General features: G+C 45.2%; 1 protein-coding gene across 1 annotated transcript in view; it reads right to left on the minus strand.

Annotated features, from left to right (window-relative positions):
- The window catches only part of LOC141117055 (Fc receptor-like protein 5), a 49,788-nt gene extending 36,890 nt beyond the window's left edge, over positions 1-12,898 (minus strand). The window contains exon 1 of the mRNA XM_073609654.1: positions 12,600-12,898. Coding sequence (XP_073465755.1) covers positions 12,600-12,630 — 31 coding nt within the window. The 5' untranslated portion in view covers positions 12,631-12,898. The remainder of the gene's footprint in view (positions 1-12,599) is intronic.
- Positions 12,899-23,507: the final 10,609 nt, after the last annotated feature.

Consider the following 23,507-nt stretch of genomic DNA (forward strand, 5'->3'; position numbering starts at 1 on the left):
GGTATACGTATCACAGTCACAGGGGCTCCAGCCCACAACCCTTTTAATTAGGTCTGAATGAACCAGCCCACACCCCTTCTAATTAGGCCTGAATGAACTATCTTCAGGAATATTATTTTTGTTGATATATGCAGGTGTATATGGATGTATGTGTGTATGTCTAGTTATAGACATAAATACTCTTACGGTAACAAAGTTTGCTCCTGTAGCTACCAGGTACCTTATTGGGGCTCATTGAGGGAACCACCCGTGTACATTATTAACACCCCTCCCATTCAGTACCCCATAGGAAGCGCCACAACCCTTGTTTATAGATATACTAGTTCACAGAGAATCCTTTCAGGAAGCTCTTCTAAGGGAGGCAGCACACCTAACTTAGTGGCCTAAGCGCAGCTTTTTGCTTTCAACATCTTATAACATCTGTTCACAGAAGTCTACTCTCCAAATGATGTCTATTTAGATTCTTTGCAGACCATTTAGATGCTCCACAGCTTTATTTAACCACTTGCTGACCACCTCATGTATGAGTACGGTGGCTGAGTGGCTCTCCTGTGGCAGATCACATACCTAATAGTATGTGACCCAACACTTCCAGGTAGAGGGTGTGTGCGCAGATGTACTGTGATTAGACACAGCACAACCCGATCGGCAGGTGCCAGCCAATAGATGTCCACAGGCCCTGCTAATCGGCGAGGAGACATACAGAACAGAGCTCTGCCTATGAAAACAAGGCAGAGCTCTGTTCTGTTAGCAGGGATGTGGTAGATTTTGTTTCCCAAAGCAGGGAATAAAATCCACCACATCCCTTAGTAAAAACAGCACACAGTATACACCAAAACATTGGCTAGGCACACATTTAACCCTTGGATCGCCCTAGATGTTTAACCACTTCCCAGCTTATTAGTACAGTGACAGTGCAGATTTTTAGCACTGATCACTGTATTAGTGTCACTGGTTCCCCACAAAGTGTCAGATAGTGTCAGATTTTCTGCCGCACTATCGCAGTCCTGCTATAATTCGCTGATTGCCGCCATTACTAGTACAAAAAAATTAAAATAAATAAAAATTCCAGTATATATCCCATAGTTTGTAGACGTTATAACATTTGCCCAAACCAATCAATATACGCTTATTGGGATTTTTTACCAAAAATATGTAGCAGAATACATATTGGCCTCAATTTATGAAGACATTTGAATTTTTTAATTCTTTTATTGGATGTTTTATAGCAGAAAGTAAAAAATATTGGGGTTTTTATTTTTTCAAATTTTTTTTCAAAAAAGATTTTTTGTTTATAGCGCGAAAAAAAAAAAAAAAACGCAGAGGTGATCAAATACCGCCACAACAAAACTCTATAAATGGACATACATTTTGTTTGGGTACAGTGTCTCATGACTGCTCAATTGTCAAAGTAACAGTGCTGTATCGCAAAAAAAAAAAAAGGGCCTGGTCAGGAAGGGAGGGTAAATCTTCCACAGGTCAATTGGTTAAAGAAAACACTGCTTACCAACACCAAAGCCTCATCCCAACTGTAAAGCTTTGTGGAGGGAGCCTAATAGTGTGGAGTTGCTTTGTGCCCTTGGCATCTGCATGGTGACAAAGACTGGCATCCCATGAAATCTCTGGTTGGAAAGAAGTTCTACAGTAGAACATCAGGGCTTCTGCTCATTAAATAATACTTGGAAGATGTTGAGCACTTGTTGTCATGCACATTGATAATAATCGAAAGCATGGGATTTATTTAACAACAGGCTGGCTCAAAGAAAAAACAAATCCCTATTCAATACTGACCAAGCCATAGTCTCGACATACTGTAAGTTCCATTGAAATGCCGTGGCAGATCAAGCCTGACACCTCTACCTTCCAAAACAATATTTAACTGCAGAAAGCATTGCATTGAATGTTTGCAGTTGGTCCTCACTTTGCCTCTTTTCTTCACACATATTCCTTATCACAGGGCTCAAAATTTCAAGTCCTGAGCTACTAGCTTTTCAGGCCTCAAGGGTTACTTGTCACCAGTTGCCCCGCCCAACCCCTACCCTGCTCTGCCCCTAAACCCGCCCTCATAAATTATCTCACGAAATGACACTTTAATGCTTTATGCAATTATGTTATAAAAATAATAACAACTTTATCCATGCCCATCAATGCAGCTTGCCTGTGCCCGCCAATGCAGCCTGTGCCCAACATGCAGCCTGTGTCCAATGCAGCCTGTGCCCACCATGCAGCCTGTGTCCCATGTGCAGCCTGTGTCCCATGTGCAGCCTGTGTCCCATGTGCAGCCTGTGTCCCATGTGCAGCCTGTGTCCCATGTGCAGCCTGTGCCCACCATGCAGCCTGTGTCCCATGTGCAGCCTGTTTCCCATGTGCAGCCTGTGTTCCATGTGCAGCCTGTGTTCCATGTGCAGCCTGTTTCCCATGTGCAGCCTGTGTTCCATGTGCAGCCTGTGTCCCATGTGCAGCCTGTGTTCCATGTGCAGCCTGTGTCCACCATGTGCAGCCTGTTTCCCATGTGCAGCCTGTTTCCCATGTGCAGCCTGTTTCCCATGTGCAGCCTGTTTCCCATGTGCAGCCTGTTTCCCATGTGCAGCCTGTTTCCCATGTGCAGCCTGTTTCCCATGTGCAGCCTATTTCCCATGTGCAGCCTGTTTCCCATGTGCAGCCTGTTTCCCATGTGCAGCCTGTTTCCCATGTGCAGCCTGTGTCCCATGTGCAGCCTGTGTCCCATGTGCAGCCTGTTTCCCATGTGCAGCCTGTGTTCCATGTGCAGCCTGTGTCCACCATGTGCAGCCTGTGTCCACCATGTGCAGCCTGTGTCCACCATGTGCAGCCTGTGTCCACCATGTGCAGCCTGTGTCCACCATGTGCAGCCTGTGTCCACCATGTGCAGCCTGTGTCCACCATGTGCAGCCTGTGTCCACCATGTGCAGCCTGTGTCCACCATGTGCAGCCTGTGTCCACCATGTGCAGCCTGTGTCCACCATGTGCAGTCTGTGCCCACCATGCAGCCTGTGCGCCATATGCAGCCTGTGTCCACCATGTGCAGCCTGTCTCCCATGTGCAGCCTGTGTCCACCATGTGCAGTCTGTGCCCATCATGCAGCCTGTGTGCCATATGCAGCCTGTGTTCCATGTGCAGCCTGTGTTCCATGTGCAGATTGTGTCCACCATGTGCAGATTGTGTCCACCATGTGCAGCCTGTGCCCACCATGCAGCCTCTGCCCACCATGCAGCCTCTGCCCACCATGCAGCCTGTGCCCCCCATGCAGCCTGTGTCCCATGTGCAGCCTGTGTCCACCATGTGCAGCCTGTGTGCCATATGCAGCCTGTGTGCCATATGCAGCCTGTGTGCCATGTGCAGCCTGTGTGCCATGTGCAGCCTGTGTGCCATGTGCAGCCTGTGTGCCATGTGCAGCCTGTGTCCCATGTGCAGCCTGTGTGCCATGTGCAGCCTGTGTGCCATGTGCAGCCTGTGTGCCATGTGCAGCCTGTGTCCCATGTGCAGCCTGTGTTCCATGTGCAGCCTGTGTTCCATGTGCAGCCTGTGTTCCATGTGCAGCCTGTGTTCCATGTGCAGCCTGTGTTCCATGTGCAGCCTGTGTTCCATGTGCAGCCTGTGTTCCATGTGCAGCCTGTGTCCCATGTGCAGCCTGTGCCCACCATGCAGCCTGTGTCCCATGTGCAGCCTGTTTCCCATGTGCAGCCTGTGTTCCATGTGCAGCCTGTGTTCCATGTGCAGCCTGTTTCCCATGTGCAGCCTGTGTTCCATGTGCAGCCTGTGTCCCATGTGCAGCCTGTGTTCCATGTGCAGCCTGTGTCCACCATGTGCAGCCTGTTTCCCATGTGCAGCCTGTTTCCCATGTGCAGCCTGTTTCCCATGTGCAGCCTGTTTCCCATGTGCAGCCTGTTTCCCATGTGCAGCCTGTTTCCCATGTGCAGCCTGTTTCCCATGTGCAGCCTGTTTCCCATGTGCAGCCTGTGTCCCATGTGCAGCCTGTGTCCCATGTGCAGCCTGTGTCCCATGTGCAGCCTGTGTCCACCATGTGCAGCCTGTGTCCACCATGTGCAGCCTGTGTCCACCATGTGCAGCCTGTGTCCACCATGTGCAGCCTGTGTCCACCATGTGCAGCCTGTGTCCACCATGTGCAGCCTGTGTCCACCATGTGCAGCCTGTGTCCACCATGTGCAGCCTGTGTCCACCATGTGCAGCCTGTGTCCACCATGTGCAGCCTGTGTCCACCATGTGCAGCCTGTGTCCACCATGTGCAGCCTGTGTCCACCATGTGCAGTCTGTGCCCACCATGCAGCCTGTGCGCCATATGCAGCCTGTGTGCCATATGCAGCCTGTGTCCACCATGTGCAGCCTGTCTCCCATGTGCAGCCTGTGTCCACCATGTGCAGTCTGTGCCCATCATGCAGCCTGTGTGCCATGTGCAGCCTGTGTTCCATGTGCAGATTGTGTCCACCATGTGCAGCCTGTGCCCACCATGCAGCCTCTGCCCACCATGCAGCCTCTGCCCACCATGCAGCCTGTGCCCCCCATGCAGCCTGTGTCCCATGTGCAGCCTGTGTCCACCATGTGCAGCCTGTGTGCCATATGCAGCCTGTGTGCCATATGCAGCCTGTGTGCCATATGCAGCCTGTGTGCCATATGCAGCCTGTGTGCCATGTGCAGCCTGTGTGCCATGTGCAGCCTGTGTGCCATGTGCAGCCTGTGTCCCATGTGCAGCCTGTGTCCCATGTGCAGCCTGTGTGCCATGTGCAGCCTGTGTGCCATGTGCAGCCTGTGTCCCATGTGCAGCCTGTGTTCCATGTGCAGCCTGTGTTCCATGTGCAGCCTGTGTTCCATGTGCAGCCTGTGTTCCATGTGCAGCCTGTGTTCCATGTGCAGCCTGTTTCCCATGTGCAGCCTGTTTCCCATGTGCAGCCTGTTTCCCATGTGCAGCCTGTGTCCACCATGTGCAGCCTGTGTCCACCATGTGCAGCCTGTGTCCACCATGTGCAGCCTGTGTCCACCATGTGCAGCCTGTGTCCACCATGTGCAGCCTGTGTCCACCATGTGCAGCCTGTGTCCACCATGTGCAGCCTGTGTCCCCCATGTGCAGCCTGTGTCCCCCATGTGCAGCCTGTGTCCCCCATGTGCAGCCTGTGTCCACCATGTGCAGTCTGTGCCCACCATGCAGCCTGTGCGCCATATGCAGCCTGTGTGCCATATGCAGCCTGTGTCCACCATGTGCAGCCTGTCTCCCATGTGCAGCCTGTGTCCACCATGTGCAGTCTGTGCCCATCATGCAGCCTGTGTGCCATATGCAGCCTGTGTTCCATGTGCAGCCTGTGTTCCATGTGCAGATTGTGTCCACCATGTGCAGATTGTGTCCACCATGTGCAGCCTGTGCCCACCATGCAGCCTCTGCCCACCATGCAGCCTCTGCCCCCCATGCAGCCTGTGTCCCATGTGCAGCCTGTGTCCACCATGTGCAGCCTGTGTGCCATATGCAGCCTGTGTGCCATATGCAGCCTGTGTGCCATATGCAGCCTGTGTGCCATATGCAGCCTGTGTGCCATGTGCAGCCTGTGTGCCATGTGCAGCCTGTGTCCCATGTGCAGCCTGTGTCCCATGTGCAGCCTGTGTGCCATGTGCAGCCTGTGTGCCATGTGCAGCCTGTGTCCCATGTGCAGCCTGTGTTCCATGTGCAGCCTGTGTTCCATGTGCAGCCTGTGTTCCATGTGCAGCCTGTGTTCCATGTGCAGCCTGTGTTCACCATGTGCAGCCTGTGTCCACCATGTGCAGCCTGTGCCCGCCATGCAGCCTGTGCCCCCCATGCAGCCTGTGTCCCATGTTCAGCCTGTGCCCACCATGTGCAGCCTGTGCCCACCATGTGCAGCCTGTGCCCACCATGTGCAGCCTGTGCCCACCATGCAGCCTGTGCCCACCATGTGCAGCCTGTGCCCACCATGCAGCCTGTGCCCACCATGCAGCCTGTGTCCCATATGCAGCCTACCTGTGGAGGGGAAGAGAGGAGAGCCGCCACTAGATGATCAGAGCAGGCAACATCACAGCTTTCGTTTCAATAGCTGTGTGTTCCCCCGCCGTGCGCCATCACATAAGCCCCTCCCCTTGTCCGGGGAACTTTGATACAGGTGATCTGTCTATCAAAGTCCTGGAAAAAGAGGAGGGGCTTATGTGACGGTGCACGGCGGGGGAACACCCAGCTATTTAAACGAAAGTTGTGATATTCCCTGCTCTGATCATCCAGTGGCGGGTCTCTTCTCTTCCCCTCTGTGATCGGCGGTGCTCGCCCCCCCCACCTCCCAGGCAGCCCTTCTCGCCAGCCCTCAAAATCCATTCGCAAAATGTGAGGGTGCGAGTGGAATTTTTGAGGGCTGCCTTATCATACAGCTCTCTTTAAAGCTGAAGTTTAGGTATGGACAATTTTTGCATTGTTGCATTGGTTCAGCTTGGACCAAAGTAAGTATGCATCTCCCATACCTGGCCGATCCCTGTGGAAGATGGAAATCAATGTAGGAGGCACCGCTACTACAGTGATTGCCCTGGTCTCCAGGTCCCATGCTGGTTGGCTGCCCTGCTGCATATTGAACACACAAGGTCACTAGCTCAGCAAGGGAGCCATTCAAAGAGCATTTTCTCAATGAATGCAAAATGTTCTCTGATCGGATGAGGTGGAGATTGTGACAACACCACCCCAACCCACCTCACCAACAGCACCCCACCTCTCCACCTCATTCAATTACAGAATGCTTTGCATTCATTGAGAAAATGCAAAGTGTTCTCTGGATGGTGCCCATGTTGAGTGAGCAAATGGCCTCATGTGTTTACTAAGAAGAGAGGTAGACACGGTACCCAAAAAACAGTAGTAATCATTATATTAGCAGTGCTTACTACAGTGATATTGAGCTTCCATAGAGATCTGCTAGGAATGGGAGATGCATACTTACATTGGTCCAAGCTGGGCCATTATAACTGTATAAAATGTAGAATAGTCCCTACCTAAACCTCAACTTCAGCAAATGACAACTAACAACTCAGAACCTCAAAGCCAATGTTGGAGAATTTCCCTCCTTCAGAAGCTGGGATCTCAGGTCTGAACAGGAAGCAGATAGCTATATAAAACCCAACAGGTGTCTCTGACTGCAGGTCCCACTCTGAATGGACGAATATTTCCATTCTACCAACCCAACATGTATTATTTTTTCTTGTCGTGGGGGCAACTACCCCTGCCTAGTGCATGAATGGGGCAACTACCCCTGTCTAGTGCATGGATGGGGCAACTACCCCTGCCTAGTGCATGGAAGGGGCAACTACCCCAGCCTAGTGCATGGATGGGGCAACTACCCCTGCCTAATGCATCAATGGGGCAACTACCCCTGCCCAATGCATGAATGGGGCAACTACCCCTGCCTAGTCCATGGAAGGGGCAACTGCCCCTGCCTAGTGCATGGATGGGGCAACTACCCCTGCCTAATGCATGAACGGGGCAACTACCCCTGCCTAGTGCATGGAAGGGGCAACTACCCCTGCCTAGTGCATGGATGGGGCAACTACCCCTGCCTAGTGCATGAATGGGGCAACTACCCCTGCCTAGTGCATGGAAGGGGCAACTACCCCTGCCTAGTGCATGAATGGGGCAACTACCCCTGCCTAGTGCATGGAAGGGGCAACTACCCCTGCCTAGTGCATGGATGGGGCAACTACCCCTGCCTAGTGCATGAATGGGGCAACTACCCCTGCCTAGTGCATGAATGGGGCAACTACCCCTGCCTAGTGCATGGATGGGGCAACTACCCCTGCCTAGTGCATGGAAGGGGCAACTACCACCAGCTTAGTGCATGGATGGGGCAACTACCCCTGCCTAATGCATCAATGGGGAAACTACCCCTGCCTAGTGCATGAATGGGGCAACTACCCCTGCTTAGTGCATGAATGGGGCAACTACCCCTGCCTAGTGCATGGAAGGGGCAGCTACCCCTACCTAGTGCATGAATGGGGCAACTACCCCTGCCTAGTGCATGAATGGGGCAACTACCCCTGCCTAGTGCATGGATGGGGCAACTACTTCTGCTTAGTGCATGAATGGGGCAACTACCCCTGCCTAGTGCATGGATGGGGCAACTACTTCTGCTTAGTGCATGAATGGGGCAACTACCCCTGCCTAGTGCATGGATGGGGCAACTACTTCTGCTTAGTGCATGAATGGGGCAACTACCCCTGCCTAGTGCATGAATCAGCCCAAAAAAGTTTAACAGGTACACAGTTGTTCAGCTATTTGCACCGTTCCCTTTAATTGGCTTTTCTTAAGGGAAAATACATGTTGTTCAGTTAATCTTTCATAATAACTAAGGTTCTCCATGTCTGTCTGGTTGTGTTTTTTTTTCTTTGTAATTTTTGTAGTTGTTTTTTTTGCAATAAAAAGAATTAAAAAAAAAAAAAAAAAAAAAAAAGCTTTCCATGTCCCATATCAAAACACAAATCAATCTATACTTCTGTCTCAGAGCATTCATTGTCCTGTCTTGAGGGTGAAAAAAGCAGCTCTGACACATAACCACTGCTGTGCTGGCCGTGACATACTTTAAGTGGTTAGCACTTCTGCCTGGCAGCACTAGGGTCATTGCTTTGAATCACCACTACTCTTTATCAGTACGTTTTTCCTTTCTTATAGAATTTGTCGATTTTAGCAAACTATTCATCAATTTTAGGTGCTTTTAATATACAGTAAATGTTAAATCACCTTTTTTTTTTAGGTTTAATCGAGTCTCAAGTTCCAATTCACAAACACCGCAGTAAGTACAAGGTGGGTGCCTCTACTGATGTTGATATACAGTACAAATTTATTTAAATTTGTTAACCACTTGACCTCCGATTTTACCCCCTTCAGAACCAGGCCATTTTTTACTATTCAGCGCTGCGCTACTTTTACTGGCAATTTCACAGTTATGCAACACTGTACGTAGGAAATTTATATAATTTTTTCACACAAATAGAGCTTTCTTTTGGTCACCACTTTCTTTTGGTCACCACTGGGTTTTTTAGTTTTTGCTATATAAACCAAAAAAGGCTGAAAAATAAATAAAATAAAAATCTACATTCTGTTATAAAACAAATCCAATAAAATCAAATTTCTTCAAAAATTTAGGCCAAAATGTATTATTTCTTTGATGAAAAAAAATTACAATAAGTGAACTGTATATTAATTGGTTTGTGTGAAAGTTATTGAGTGTACAAACTATGGAATATATATTTCAAAACTGATCAATCCTAATATACTGACAGACTATCTCATTTCTTGAGGCCCCTAAAATGCCAGGACAGTACAAATACCCCCTAAATTACCTCTTTTTGGAAAGTAGACAGTCCAAGGTGTTTAGTAAGAGGCATGGTGAGTTTTCTGAAGTTGCAATCTTTTGTCACAATTTGTTTGAAAACGAAAAAATTAAATACATTTTTTTTCACAATTTGTTTTTTATATACTGTCACCAGTGCAGGGCAGCATCATCATATGACTGGTGTGTTGGTGATTAGGGATACTGACTGGTGACAGTGTGTTAAAAAAAACAATAATAATAATGTTTTATTTAATTTTTTTAAGCATTTTCTTTTATTTTTTTTTTTTACATTTTTAAAGACATTTTTTTTTACTATTTAATTTTTACATACTTTCATCAGAGTAGTTCAGTGTCACCATAGTGACACTGTACTACTCTGGGGGAATGTGATCAGGGATTTTTTATTAACTTATTATTTTTTTACACTTTGCTGTTACAGTGATGATCATGTGAACTGTCATGAATGGGTTACATTTAAAACAGCTGTGATTTACTATTGGGTGCTGTGATTGGCCCACCGCTATCACATGGCACAGGGTGCTGTGATTGGCTCAGGTACCATGTGATAGCTGTGGGCCAATCACATCATTACTACAGGAAACACAGCTGTTATGAATGAAATGTATTCATCACAGCTTTGTTGACATTGTGATCATGTGAGCTGCAATCTGCTTTGTCCAGTGGATTTTGAATAGAGCGGAGAAGGTCTAGAACCCCTGTTGTTTTTTTTCTGTTATCCAGGGCTTCATTAGAGAGATTTTCCTCTACTGCCTCAATGACCACTGTTACACCAGACAGAAAAAAAAATCTGTTTTTTTTTTTTAGGACTGAAAGGGAAAGCTATAACCCTGTCAGTTTTATATAGCTAGAACATGTCTGTAGGAGGCTTTGGACATCTGTTTTCAATGTCTTGTGATCATAAAATTTGATTCAATGTATGGAGCTCAGTAGTTCTGGAGATGCTACTCGGGATAAAGGTCTACAATGAAAAACAGGACACCCCTATTTGGAAAATACAGGGTAAAGGTCTACAATGGAAAACAGGAAATCCATATCTGGAAGACCCAGGCTGAAGGTCTACATTGGAAAACAGGACACCCTTAACTGGAAAATACAGAGTAAAGGTCTACAATGGAAAACAGGACACCCTTATCTGGAAAATACAGAGTAAAGGTCTACAATGGAAAACAGGACACCCTTATCTGGAAAACCCAGGATAAAGGCCTATAATAGCAAACATATTTGGAGGAGCCAGGGTAAAAGTCTACAATAGAAAACAGGAACCCTTATATGGAGGATATTGGGTAAAGGTCTACAATGGAAAACAGGACTATATTTAGGACTATCCTATATGGAGGATACAGGGTAAAAGCCTACAATGGAAAGTTTTTTTTTAATTTATGTAGAAATTACATTATACAGTCACTGCATTTTAAGGTTCCAACACTCTACCTTCATCAGGGCTAAAACAGGAATAAAAAGACATAGGCATTTATTTAATAAATTCAATTAGGCTGTTCACTTTGCAAGGGAATGTTTTTTTTTGTAAGAGAAATTTCCCTTAGCTTCTTGAATGAGCTAAAGCTCTGATGACGTCCATCAGCCAATCATGTGCAAGCAAAAATGTTTGTTTTTATTTTCCTTGCACACAATTGGGTATTATTTGCAACGTGAATTTTCACCATATTTACTAAGCTAAGGGAAAATTCCCTTGCAAACTGAACACCCTATTTGTCTTTAGTAAATCAACCCTTATTGTTCATATAACAAGACTAATAATGCCTAAATTGTTCATATTTTGTAATATTTACAAATTATTGGGGAAACAAAAAGTAAAACTTATATGAAAATAGTGGTAATATCACAATCAGTATATATAAAGAAAGCATACTGTATATAAAAACAAACATTACATCACATAAAGCACAAAACAAATGATTAAGCCTAAAGTTCTCTTAAAATAGATGTTCTAAAACAGGTGTATCTAAACTTTTCAGTACCAAAAACGAATCAGCTTTAATAAATGAATAAATCAACACACTCCAAGGAATAACTTACCATCAGAAGCCCCCTTCACATCAGAAGCCACCCAACATATAAGATATCGTCCCTTCTCATCAGAAGTCCCACAAAACATCAGACATTCACCCTTCACATCAGAAGCCCCCAACACATCAGACATTCCCCCTTCACATCAGAAGTCCTACCTTCACATCGGAAGCCCCCCATTGCATCAGAAGCCCCCCAATATATAAGATATTCTCCCTTCACATCAGAAGCCCCACATAACATCAGACAATCTCCCTTCACATTACATAGTTACATAGTAGGTGAGGTTGAAAAAAGACACAAGTCCATCAAGTCCAACCCATGTGTGTGATTATATGTCAGTATTACATTGTATATCCCTGTATGTTGTGGTCGTTCAGGTGCTTATCTAATAGTTTCTTGAAACTATCGATGCACCCCGCTGAGACCACCGCCTGTGGAAGGGAATTCCACATCCTTGCCGCTCTTACAGTAATGAACCCTCTACGTAGTTTAAGGTTAAACCTCTTTTCTTCTAATTTTAATGAGTGGCCACGAGTCTTGACATTGGAAGTCCTACCTTTACATCAGAAGCCCCCCATAACATCAGAAGCTGCCCATCACATCAGAAGTCCTCCCATCACATCAGAAGCCCCATATCACATCAGAAGGCCCCTTTCACATTAGAAGTCCTCCCTTCACATCAGAAGCCCCATATCACATCAGAAGGCCCCCTTCACATTAGAAGTCCTCCCTTCACATCAGAAGCCAGACAAAAACTCAGGGTCTCTTAACATGTTAAGTTGTAATCCTTTACCTTTCCTTCCAAAACTAAAAATAAAAAGATTTGCTTAGACATATGCTTTAAGATTGAATATTAAGGCGCTAATATTGCACAAGAAAGTCATTTATGATGTCAGTTTTGCAGGTATACTGTACTTTCTATAAAAAAAAAATGATACTAAAATAAATATGAAGGCTACCATTGGTGATCTACTTCTAAAAATGTCTGACCTCAATATTTCCTAAGCCACTGGCTAACAAGCATGCAGTTAATAAAATCTGGAAAAAGTATTTGGATCTGCACACCTGTAATGGTTCAGTGAGATTGTTGACATCCCTTAATAATCATATAAGTCAATATGTACAATATGTATTGTATGTAATACTACAAAATGGAAATCTCATAAAGCAGAAATACTGTACGGTAAATGAAAATTCCATACTTACAGAGCAAGAGCACAAATAAATGGGGACTCATGTTGCCTGAAAAAGGTACACACGAATGAAGCTAACCATAACAGATTCTTGTATTTTCCTTTGCTTTGTATTCAAGGAAGCAGGAGGTTGTCTCTGGCAAGCTTGTATCACAATGCCCTCTGAATGTGTGAAGAAAGGAAAAAGAACTCTGGTATGGGAGATTTTATTCCATCTTTCTGGCCAGAAAAGAATGGACACTCCTGACCCGACTCGTGTCTACACGTCAAGAGTGTCAGATACAGTGAATACTGATAAGTGCAGTTTTCAACTTAACTGCTTCTAGTTTATATTGCTTTGCCAAATTTAGCTCTATTAAAGAAGTAAGACACAGAATCAGAAAGTTTCTGTATATCAGCTCCGAGCCTTAAAGGTCCCGTACTATAAACTGAACCTGTCGGCTCTTTATTGGGGCTTTTTATAGACTGGTTACAGGATCGCATATTTCAGCAAATTTCCATATAAGGTAACAAGCAGTATAATTTCAACATACATGACGCTGGACACATCTGGAAAAACTTAAGCTACGTCTTACAACTGACACGCACACATTATACAGAAAAATGAAAAACAACTTAAGTAGAACTCCAACCTATTATTTCCAACCTTATCAATACAGTGTACATATATATTTTCAGCATATTGCGTCACAAGCGAACAGGCGGTACACTTCTGTTTTTAACAGACATTCTAACCTTTTAAAAATAAGCCTATGCATCCTAACCTAGTTCCGCAAAACCATATATATTTTTAGCTTTATACAAAACTCGTTTCTCTGCAGTATGCTCTTGCAGGTTCCTTCATCTGTCTTAAATGATGTCAGCAAGCAAGCTTTTTGCACAGAAAGAGGAATGTATCAGATTCCTGTAATGGGGAAGACACAAATAGCTTCAACATGGAATACAAGAAATATGATTCTTAGCTGGAAATTCTAATTCAGTCTTACTACACACATAACTATGGCCATATAAACTGACCCCCGTTCCTACTTCACTAGTACTGGATTTCCTGTTCCACCTAATCCCAAAGTATTCCTGACATGTATGTCAAATTCCAACCTTGTCATCATCATGCTGGGGCAGGGGTCCAGGTTTGTCAGAATAAGAAACATATTTCCAGCCTTCAAAGATCCAACTTGGTCCTTCTCCACCTGCTTCTTTAGCCCATCCTTTTTAAGGTTCATGGTGTGTGTGTTCAGAGATGACCTTCTGCTCAGCAGATGATTAATGGAGCAGGTATGAACTTCTTCTAAGCTTGCTCGAGCCTGTTGTTTTTTTTCTAATTTCTTCAAAGCTGTTTTCCAGCTAGATTCCTTCAGCTATTTACAAGCTAAGAAAAAAAAGCTACCTAAAAGCCCTTTAAATTTGCCTAAATCAGTGGTCTCCAAACTGCAGCCCATGGGCCAGGTGTGGACCCCTGCTTGCCATTATCTGACCCTTGGGGCACTATTTCCCCACTGATACAAGACATTAATCTCACTGGACACCAGCAGTGGGGCATAATTTCTGCTATTAACACCAACAATGGGACACTATTCCTCCCACTGACTTCAACAATGGGGCACCATTCCCCCCAACTGAAACCAACAATGGGGCACTCTCCCACCCAATGATACCAACGATGGGGCACTATACCTCCAACTAATACCAATGATGGGGTTCTATTCCTTTAACTAATACCTATGATGGGACACAATTGCTTCAACTAAGACCAATAGTGAGACACTATTTACTCCTTCTATTGGCCACAGGTGCTGTGTAATTGTTCTATTCCCACTGATCACCAAGCTTAAGGCATTGCTAACTTCCGCTGAAGTTTTGACATTTTTTACTTCCACTGGCCACAGTCAAGCCCCCTAACGTCTGAAGGCTAGCAAACTGGCCCTCGGTTTATAAAGTTTGCAGACCCCTGGCCTAAATCCATGGTCATGTGATGCACCAGACCTTACGTCTTCTCTTCTTTCTACAGCAGAGTGAGAAGGTTCTTCTTTGGGTGTCCACATTGCTACCTAGTTGACATGGACACTTCCCATTGGCTGTTGAGGGGCAGGTTCCCTCAGGCTTATTAGCACTACATCATGTGATGATATCACTACAAGGGGACCAGTTGGCATGGACACAGACTGGCAGTGCTGGGTTACCGGTCTCCACTCCCAGAAGCCTAATAGGTGAGGAACATTGGAGTTAGGTGAGTAAATACAGCTTGAGAAGGTTTTTATTTTTTCTTAAAAGCTCACGATTTGGCAGGAATGATTGGAGGGAGTTCAAATATGCAAGGGGTTAAAGAACTTCACTGGTGAGGAACAGGTGAGTTAGATACATAAATACAGCTTCATTAATTTTTTTTGTCAAAAGCTCATGAATGGGTAAGAGGGAGGGGCAGGAGGGGATTCCACTTTGCCAGGAAGTGGGCTTTAAAGCTCAAACCTAGGCAAAGCAAGAACATCCTCCATTCCCTACCTTCCACCCCTCTCCAGTGGATCACTAAAATACAAAACAAAATCCAATTGCTTGATTCACTTACCTGAAGACATGGTCATGTAAAATTCAGGTCCTGAACAGCTGCCTCTCTTCTTTTGTTTTCATCTGACGGGTCCTTTCAGGTGTCTACATCACTGCCTGTGTAATTTGGACACTACCTATTGGTGGAAGTGTAAATTCAGGCAGTCATTTCACTGAGGCTTTTGAAGGAAGCAGAACTTTAGGGTTTAGAGAGCAGAGAGGTCCAAAAAAAAGATAATGTATAGCTGAAACTACTATATGGTCCCCAGGCAGGAAACAAGATTCCCAGAGCAAGGGAGAGTTGAGTATTGAAGACTCCATCTCCTTATGTGCCAAGACGAGGTGTTTGTGGAAACCAACCCAGGAGAAAGCTAAGTCTTTTATTTTATACAGTACAGTCAAAAATTGATTGTTGCTCAGAGCTGGGCTATAAAGTACTATATATGTAAACCTAAAACATGATTTGGTGTTTTTGGATTCCTTAGAATCAACTAAACCCAATATGTTATTTTTCAAAAATGTATTTTCCTGGATATACATGAAATAAAAACTGCAAATCCTGCCAGTATCTTGACCTTTTCCAGAGCTTCCCGTGTCCAGCTGACAATGTAGACCAAAGGCTGATAATTCAGTGGTAGCCTCTTTATTGTATTTCTTCTTCTTCTTCTTTTTTTTTTTTTTTTAACTGGAAGTTTTGTGCTCGCTCCTGAGTCCATCTTCATAAATAAATGTAATATCAAGGGTACTTCCCCCAAAAAGAGTTACTGGTAGCTGGTTTTTCTTTTCCATACTATTCCCCATAAACTTTAGATACTGTAGTCCATGCAAATCCCAGGAGGTCACCAGCTTGTGAAACCACCAGGCCTGTTACAAAGAGTCATTGCACAGTCAAGGTCACTTAAATCACACATCTCCTCTATTCAAATGTTTGGCTTAACAACTGAAATTCCCGTCTATGCATTCTTTATATATTAGGTTTCGGCCACATGATTTGTATTAATGACCACATGTACTTAATAAAGTAAGGTCATATAAATAAACCTTTTTGTAGACAAGTCATGTGTTGTTCTCAATGATCTTTAAATATTGTAAATAGTTCCTGTTTGAATGCTCCTAATTTTTTTAAAGCTGCATATTAAATAGTATATACAGTATCTCACAAAAGTGAGTACACCCCTCACATTTTTGTAAATATTTTATTTTATCTTTTCATGTGACGACTCTGAAAAACTTTTACACTCTCTGGCATTTGTGTCAAAGTCGGATCAAAGTAGTGCAGGAACCTTTTCTGAAGTCGCAGCGACTTCAGTAGTGTCAATTGAAACGGCTCTCATAGACATGCATATCACATGTCCTGCGACTTTCGGTCTCACAAGTCAGATTTTAAGTTGCACAAGTGTGCAGCCTAAAATAGGAGGTGGCTGGGTTTCTGGCAGGAACAGTTTTTTTTGCACTTATTCAACGGATAATACAAAACATTTTTAGTGGTATAATTGTGGCAACACTGAAGAAATGACACTTTGCTACAATGTAAAGTAGTGTACAACTTGTATAACAGTGTAAATTTGCTGCCCCTCAAAATAACTCAACATACAGCCATTAATGTATAAACCGCTGGCAACAAAAGTGAGTACACCCCTAAGTGAAAAAGGCCAAATTGGGTCCAAAGTGTCAATATTTTGTGTGGCCACCATTATTTTCCAGCACTGCCTTAACCCTCTTGGGCATGTAGAACCCCAGAGCTTCACAGGTTGCCACTGGAGTCCTCTTCCACTCCTCCATGACGACATCACGGAGCAGGTGGATGTTAGAGACCTTGTGCTCCTCCACCTTCTGTTTGAGGATGCCCCACAGATGCTTAATAGAGTTTAGGTCTAGAGACATGCTTGGCCAGTCCATCACCTTTACCCTCAGCTTCTTTAGCAAGGCAGTGGTCATCTTGGAGGTGTGTTTGGGGTCGTTATGTTGGAATACTGCCCTAAGGACCAGTCTCCGAAGCAGTGTTGCCAACTGTCAGTATTTTTACTGGCTGCCAGTAAAAAACAGGCAATTTCCTCCTGCCAGTAAATGCCAGTAAAAGGAAAAAGTTGCCAGTAAAAAATATGGCTGTGATATTCGGCTCGGTCCAGAGCCAGCAGAGACCATCTGAGTCCCTGCTACAGTGTGAACGGGCGGCTCTGGTGGAGGCGGTGCCCAAGCATGTCCTGTGATGTCATGGTGCAAGGGAGCCAAGCAGAGCGGCCAGAGTCTCGTGTGTAGATCTGCAGGACAGGAGCAGGGCAGGTCGAGAGCGGGACTGTCAGTGCTGTTTAGACTGTAGTGGACTGAAGGGACCAAGAGTCAACTTCATGTGTGTGTGCCTTGCTATTCTAATTTCTTGCCCTCCTGAGTCCTGTCCCTGAGCTACTTACTATATCTAAAGTAAAATAAGAAATATGTTTATTGCCATAATATCTACCTTAAATCACATTGCTAATTGAATATTGTACATGACACTCCCACCACCATGCTTGACTGCAGGCAAGACACACTTGTCTTTGTACTCCTCACCTGGTTGCCACCACACACACTTGACAACATCTGAACCAAAAAAGGTTATCTTGGTCTCATCAGACCACAGGACATGGTTCCAGTAATCCATGTCCTTAGTCTGCTTGTCTTTAGCAAACTGTTTGCAGGTTTTCTTGTGCATCATTTAGAAGAGGCTTCCTTCTGGGACGATAGCCATGCAGACCAATTTGATGCAGCGTGCGGCATATGGTCTGAGCACTGACAGGCTGACCCCCCCACCCCTTCAACCTCTGCAGCAATGCTGGTAGCACTCATATGTCTATTTACCAAAGACAACCTCTGGATATGACGCTGAGCACGTGCACTCAACCTCTTTGGTCGACCATGGTGAGGCCTGTTCTGAGGGGAACCTGTCCTGTTAAACTGCTGTAGGGTCTTGGCCACCATGCTGCAGCTCAGTTTCAGGGTCTTGGCAATCTTCTTATAGCCTAGGCCATCTTTATGTAGAGCAGCAATTCTTTTTTTCAGATCCTCAGATAGTTCTTTACCATGAGGTGCCATGTTGAACTTCCATTGACCAGTATGAGAGAGTGAGAGCAATAACACCAAATTTAACACACCTGCTGCCCATTCACACCTGAGACCTTGTAACACTAACGAGTCACATGACACCGGGGAGGGAAAATGGCTAATTGGGTCCAATTTGGACATTTTCACTTAGGGGTGTACTCACTTTTGTTGCCAGCGGTTTAGACATTAATGGCTGTGTGTTGAGTTATTTTGAGGGGACAGCAAATTTACACTGTTATACAAGCTGTACACTCACTACTTTACATTGTAGCAAAGTGTAATTTCTTCAGTGTTGCCACAATTATACCACTAAAAATGTTTTGTATTATTCGTTGAATAAGTGCAAAAAAAACTGTTCCTGCCAGAAACCCAGCCACCTCCTATTTTAGGCTGCACACTTGTGCAACTTAAAATCTGACTTGTGAGACCGAAAGTCGCAGGACATGTGATATGCATGTCTATGAGAGCCGTTTCAATTGACACTACTGAAGTCGCTGCGACTTCAGAAAAGGTTCCTGCACTACTTTGATCCGACTTTGACACAAATGCCAGAGAGTGTAAAAGTCTTATTAAAGTCACTTTCAAAGTTGGACTTCAAAGTTGCTCTGTAAAATTGTGCAAATTTGGAGTCGGCTAGTGTGAAAGGAGCCGTAGTGTAGTGAGCTGACAACAGGGTACCTCTGCTAGCACAGAAGTCACAAACAAACTTTTCAGCCCTGCCCAATTAAGCTCTATGAAGTGCAGAACACCTCAACCCCTTGTTATAAAGAGGATAACAATGCTGCGCCCTATAAATACATTGAGTCAGCATTGTCACCCTATGACAGGAAGTGCGTTACTGGCAGGATCACCAAGTGAGGCTGAAAATACAAAAACACAAATGCAGCCATTACATCTAAGGACTGGTAAGGTGCAATATATTACATTCTTGGGTTTTGAGACACTCTAAGTAAAGACAAATACTACCAGCAAACCTCTACTTCCCTGGTATGGACGCAATTATTCACAATATAGCGCGCTCCAATGCCCCGTACACACGATAGGATTTTCCGACGGAAAATGTTTGATAGGAGCTTGTTGTCGGAAATTCCGACTGTGTGTAGGCTCCATCGGACATTTTCTATCGGAATTTCTGTCACACAAAATTTTAGAGCTGGTTCTCAAATTTTCCGACAACAAAATCCGTTGTCGTAAATTCCGATCGTTCCGACGCACAAAGTGCCTCGCATGCTCGGAATCAAGCAGAAGAGCCGCACTGGCTATTGAATTTCCTTTTTCTCGGCTCGTCGTACGTGTTTTATGTCACCGCGTTCCTGATGTTCAGAATTTCTGACCAACTTTGTGTGACCGTGTGTATGCAAGATAAGTTTGAGCCAACATCCTTCGGGAAAAAAAATATGGATTTTGTTGTCGGAAAATCCTATCGTGTGTACAGGGCATTAGAGTATATTCTCACGACCATTGAGCCATTTGATAAAGTTATTGCATTTGTGGCATATTAGTGTTTCCCGCCCACATGCTGTTAAAATCTGTTATCTGCCTTGGGGTCATCTCTAAGAGGGCAATGTGGTGGCAGTGCACAGATAGACATTAAGATATGCCCTGCGCATACCGTGTTCACGGATGTCAGGTTACGTGTTCAATTCTGCATGTGGCAAGACCTTTAGTTTTGGTTCTTGGAACTGTAGCGGTGTGTTGCCACTAGTTACTGACATCCACCATGTCACCCTGCTGCCAGACCTTCATATATCACCTCTGAGACAATGAACAGTCGTTTGCTTTATTTTGTTTTTGTTTATTGGGGGGATATAACTTGGTTGGGGAAAGGGGTATATGGGGTGCCCATAGATCAAATTACTTTGCCATCATATTTGTAAATTAGAACTTCATTTGAGCCTGAAAAAATGATGCGCATGTATAACATCTACAGTTTTTTTTCCTGCATTACCATGCAGATTATTGCTCCTCCTATGCGTAACTCCTGCAGGCTATTGATGAACTCCTCATCAATGGCCATGTAAAGATGAGGACTTCTCCCATGACAGTGTAAGGGTGAAGCTCCCAAGAATCCTTCCCTACTGCACAAATTTATGCTGTAGCACATTCATTTCTTGTCACATCTTCTTCTATATGCAAAAGATCCCACTCTGAATAGTCTCTAAAGCTGACTCTGGTTGCTGCTACTAGGCCAGAGGTCTGCAGTACCTTTCCATGAAGGCCTAGTAGTTTAATTGCATGTGCTGAACGGTGGACTACTGTTCCCAGCAAGCCCAGCTTACAAATACCGCACCCTCGGGCCGCATCGATTTGACACTATTCCCCACAGTCTCTCTTCTGATCCAGGACTCCTCATCAATGACCGTGTAATGATGAGGACTTCACCAATGATCATGTAAAGGTGAAGTTCCCTCCCAGACTTCCTGGCATGTCTCCACATCCAGCCCTCCACTGTGGTACACTCAACGACCTTCTTCTGCCCCGAGTCCATGGTGAAGAACTTAACTAGACCGTATGTCCCGACAGATTCTCCTGCCCCTCTGCTCCAGGAATTCCTCATCAATGACCGTGTAATGATGAAGACTTCACCAATGACCGTGTATAGATGAAGTTCCCTCACAGCTCTCCCGGGCCTCCTCCCGCGATAGGCGCACCCCCCCAGATGGGGGTGACCTCTTGCTTCTGTCTAATACTCCATTCTCCACTTCTCCAGGCCGACAACTCCTCCCAGTGCAAAAAATATTTTACAGCGCACACATTCAAGAATGACATTTCCTGCAAGGCTAGTTAAAAACACCTGAACATATTCAAAAAAATACGGGGGTTTGGTCACACTATATGGTCATATAGTGCTAAGCCCACTTACTGCGACAAAGTACCCCGAATTAGTGGGTCCTACTCTAGTAATAGAATGGAAGATCCTTTGTCTCAACCATGGGAGCTAAACTCCTCTATGTGGGAGAACTGAAGGGGATACATCCTATGCACTGGTGGCCACTAAATATGAGGTAATGAGGAGGGGGAGGGGTGCTCCAGCCCAAAAAACCTGGTCAAGGTCTATTACAATGTACAAATGTAGCACTGGTAGATTTTCATCTACCGCTTATAGGTAAATTTAGTGGGTTATCTGTTTCAGACATAGTCAGATTTAGCCTCTGTTCCAGTTTGGCTGTGTTGCATGTAGTTTCACACTGTGCCTGTGGGTTTCGTTGTCGCCATGGGTCGGTGTTGGAAAGGCAACGCGCTGAAGCGTATGGATGCTCTTCTGTCCCGGAGATAACTCGGTGGAGGTGGTCCCCCGAGTTGCATTCTGGGAGAGGGTATTTATGGGACAGACGCCATGTTCTAGGGTTCGTTTTGTTCCACCTACTGTCCCTCCTGGCCGACAGGTATGTGTTAGGAGCCTGTCTGGGGCCTACCACAGCGACGAGGGAATGGTCCTGTGCTGTCTGTCCTACGGGAAGAAGCTGGACAACTGAGAAGATCCCAGGGGAGGACCCGTCATGGAAGGATCATGCAGAGTGCTGGTCTGGAGAGGGGCCTGATGACTCAGTAGGAGGACGCATTCTAAAGTTAACCTACCACATAGTACTGCCGGGTCGGCTTAAAGGTTCTAGTGCTGTGTGCTATCCATTGTAAACCATTACATCCTGTGGCAGAGGACCGTACGGGTTTCTATTCCATTCAAGTCTGTGGCAGAGACTTTTGTTCGTGGTGCGTACCGGTTGCTAGGTTAGTGAGAGAAACCTATCCGGGCGGGCAAAGATTCAACTCTAAAAAGAGATTACATTCACCTACAAGATTACAATTCATAATACTACATCAAGAAAAGGTATTTGAACTTCCCTGCAACTCTTCTTCTACCTCTTTCCTGCTACTTCCTTCAGTTACTCGTTATTAAAGCATTGGAAAAGATACTCAAGTGTCTGGTGCCTACACTGTCTGGCATTAAACTCAACGGGACCCTAGACCCGGTTCTGGTGAAATTGAGGTAAAGAAGGTGACGGTAACAACCTGCTTAAAACCAGCAGCTCCACCGTGAGTTATTGCTACACAAAAACATATTTGGGGGGCACACCCTACAATGCATTTAAATTCAAGATGGTGCTGCTATAAGCCCTAAAAACAGTACAAAATATTTTACAGTGCACATTAAAGAATGACATTTCCTGCGCCCCCCCATATTTTTTTGAATATGTTCAGATGTTTTTAACTAGCCTTGCAGGAAATGTCATTTTTGAATGTGTGTGCTGTAAAATATTTTTGGAACTGTTTCTAGGTCTTATAGCAGCACCATCTTGAATTTAAACGCATTGTAGGGTGTGCCCCCCAAACATGTTTTTGTATATTGTAAACGCTCCCAGTGGCCTGTTACCTCAGCTTATATAGAAGGCCCGCCCTCTGCCAATTCCAGTTAGGTATTGGTCAGGGCTCCCACATAAGCTGCCTGACACTCCAGTCCTAGGCCCTGCCCCTCTTCCAGAACATTCTCCCTATTAGCAGGAGAGGCGCCTCAGCACTGAAGCACAGGTGGTCACACCCACTGCTACACTAACCACTCCCTGCCCCCCAGATCAAAACAGACAGGCCTAGCTCAAAGCATAGGCCTGCCTAAATTTACCTGTGCTGACAGTTTCCCTAGCAAAAATCCTATGCTAGCACCCACCTATGGTAGAGGGTGCTACAGAACCATCACTAGAGACAAAGTATAAGGTTGTTGGACAGGAAATGCCCACATTTATGGCATGTGGCCAACATTTTATGTAGGCCTGGGTTACAGTTAGGGCAGCTTAACAAGATGTAGTTGGAGTGGCGATCTTGGAAGGGGAGAGGGGGATTTACTCTTAGAAGACAGAGACAGAAAGGTAACAGAGCCTTTTGCAGGAGAACTGAGACCTCCAGGTCACTTAGTCAGAGCATCCAGAGGGATAGTAGGAGTTTCAAAATGGAAGCCCCAAGATCTTAATCCAGCATAATAGCTTAGAGTAGTTTAGAGGTTAGCTCAGGGTAAAAGGAGGAAAACCCTTGAGGTCCAAAAGGAGAAGAATGCTGGCAAACTTCTAGGGGAACTTTGCACTTATTGGTGACTCAGGAGATATTGATGGAGACATCCAGATCCAAACTAAGAAGGATGGGAAGGATGGACACAAGGCCCTGAATTTTGCTCAGGGACGGAATATTGCATTGTTACCGTTTAAACAAGAGAACATGCTATTGTACCATTCTTGGGTTCAAATGCTGTTTCGGCTTGTGGGAAATAATATGGTTTAAGAACATTACCACTATGTTAGAAACCAACCTA

This window comes from Aquarana catesbeiana, linkage group LG13, assembly GCF_042186555.1.
Source record: "Aquarana catesbeiana isolate 2022-GZ linkage group LG13, ASM4218655v1, whole genome shotgun sequence".
Lineage (NCBI taxonomy): Eukaryota > Metazoa > Chordata > Amphibia > Anura > Ranidae > Aquarana > Aquarana catesbeiana.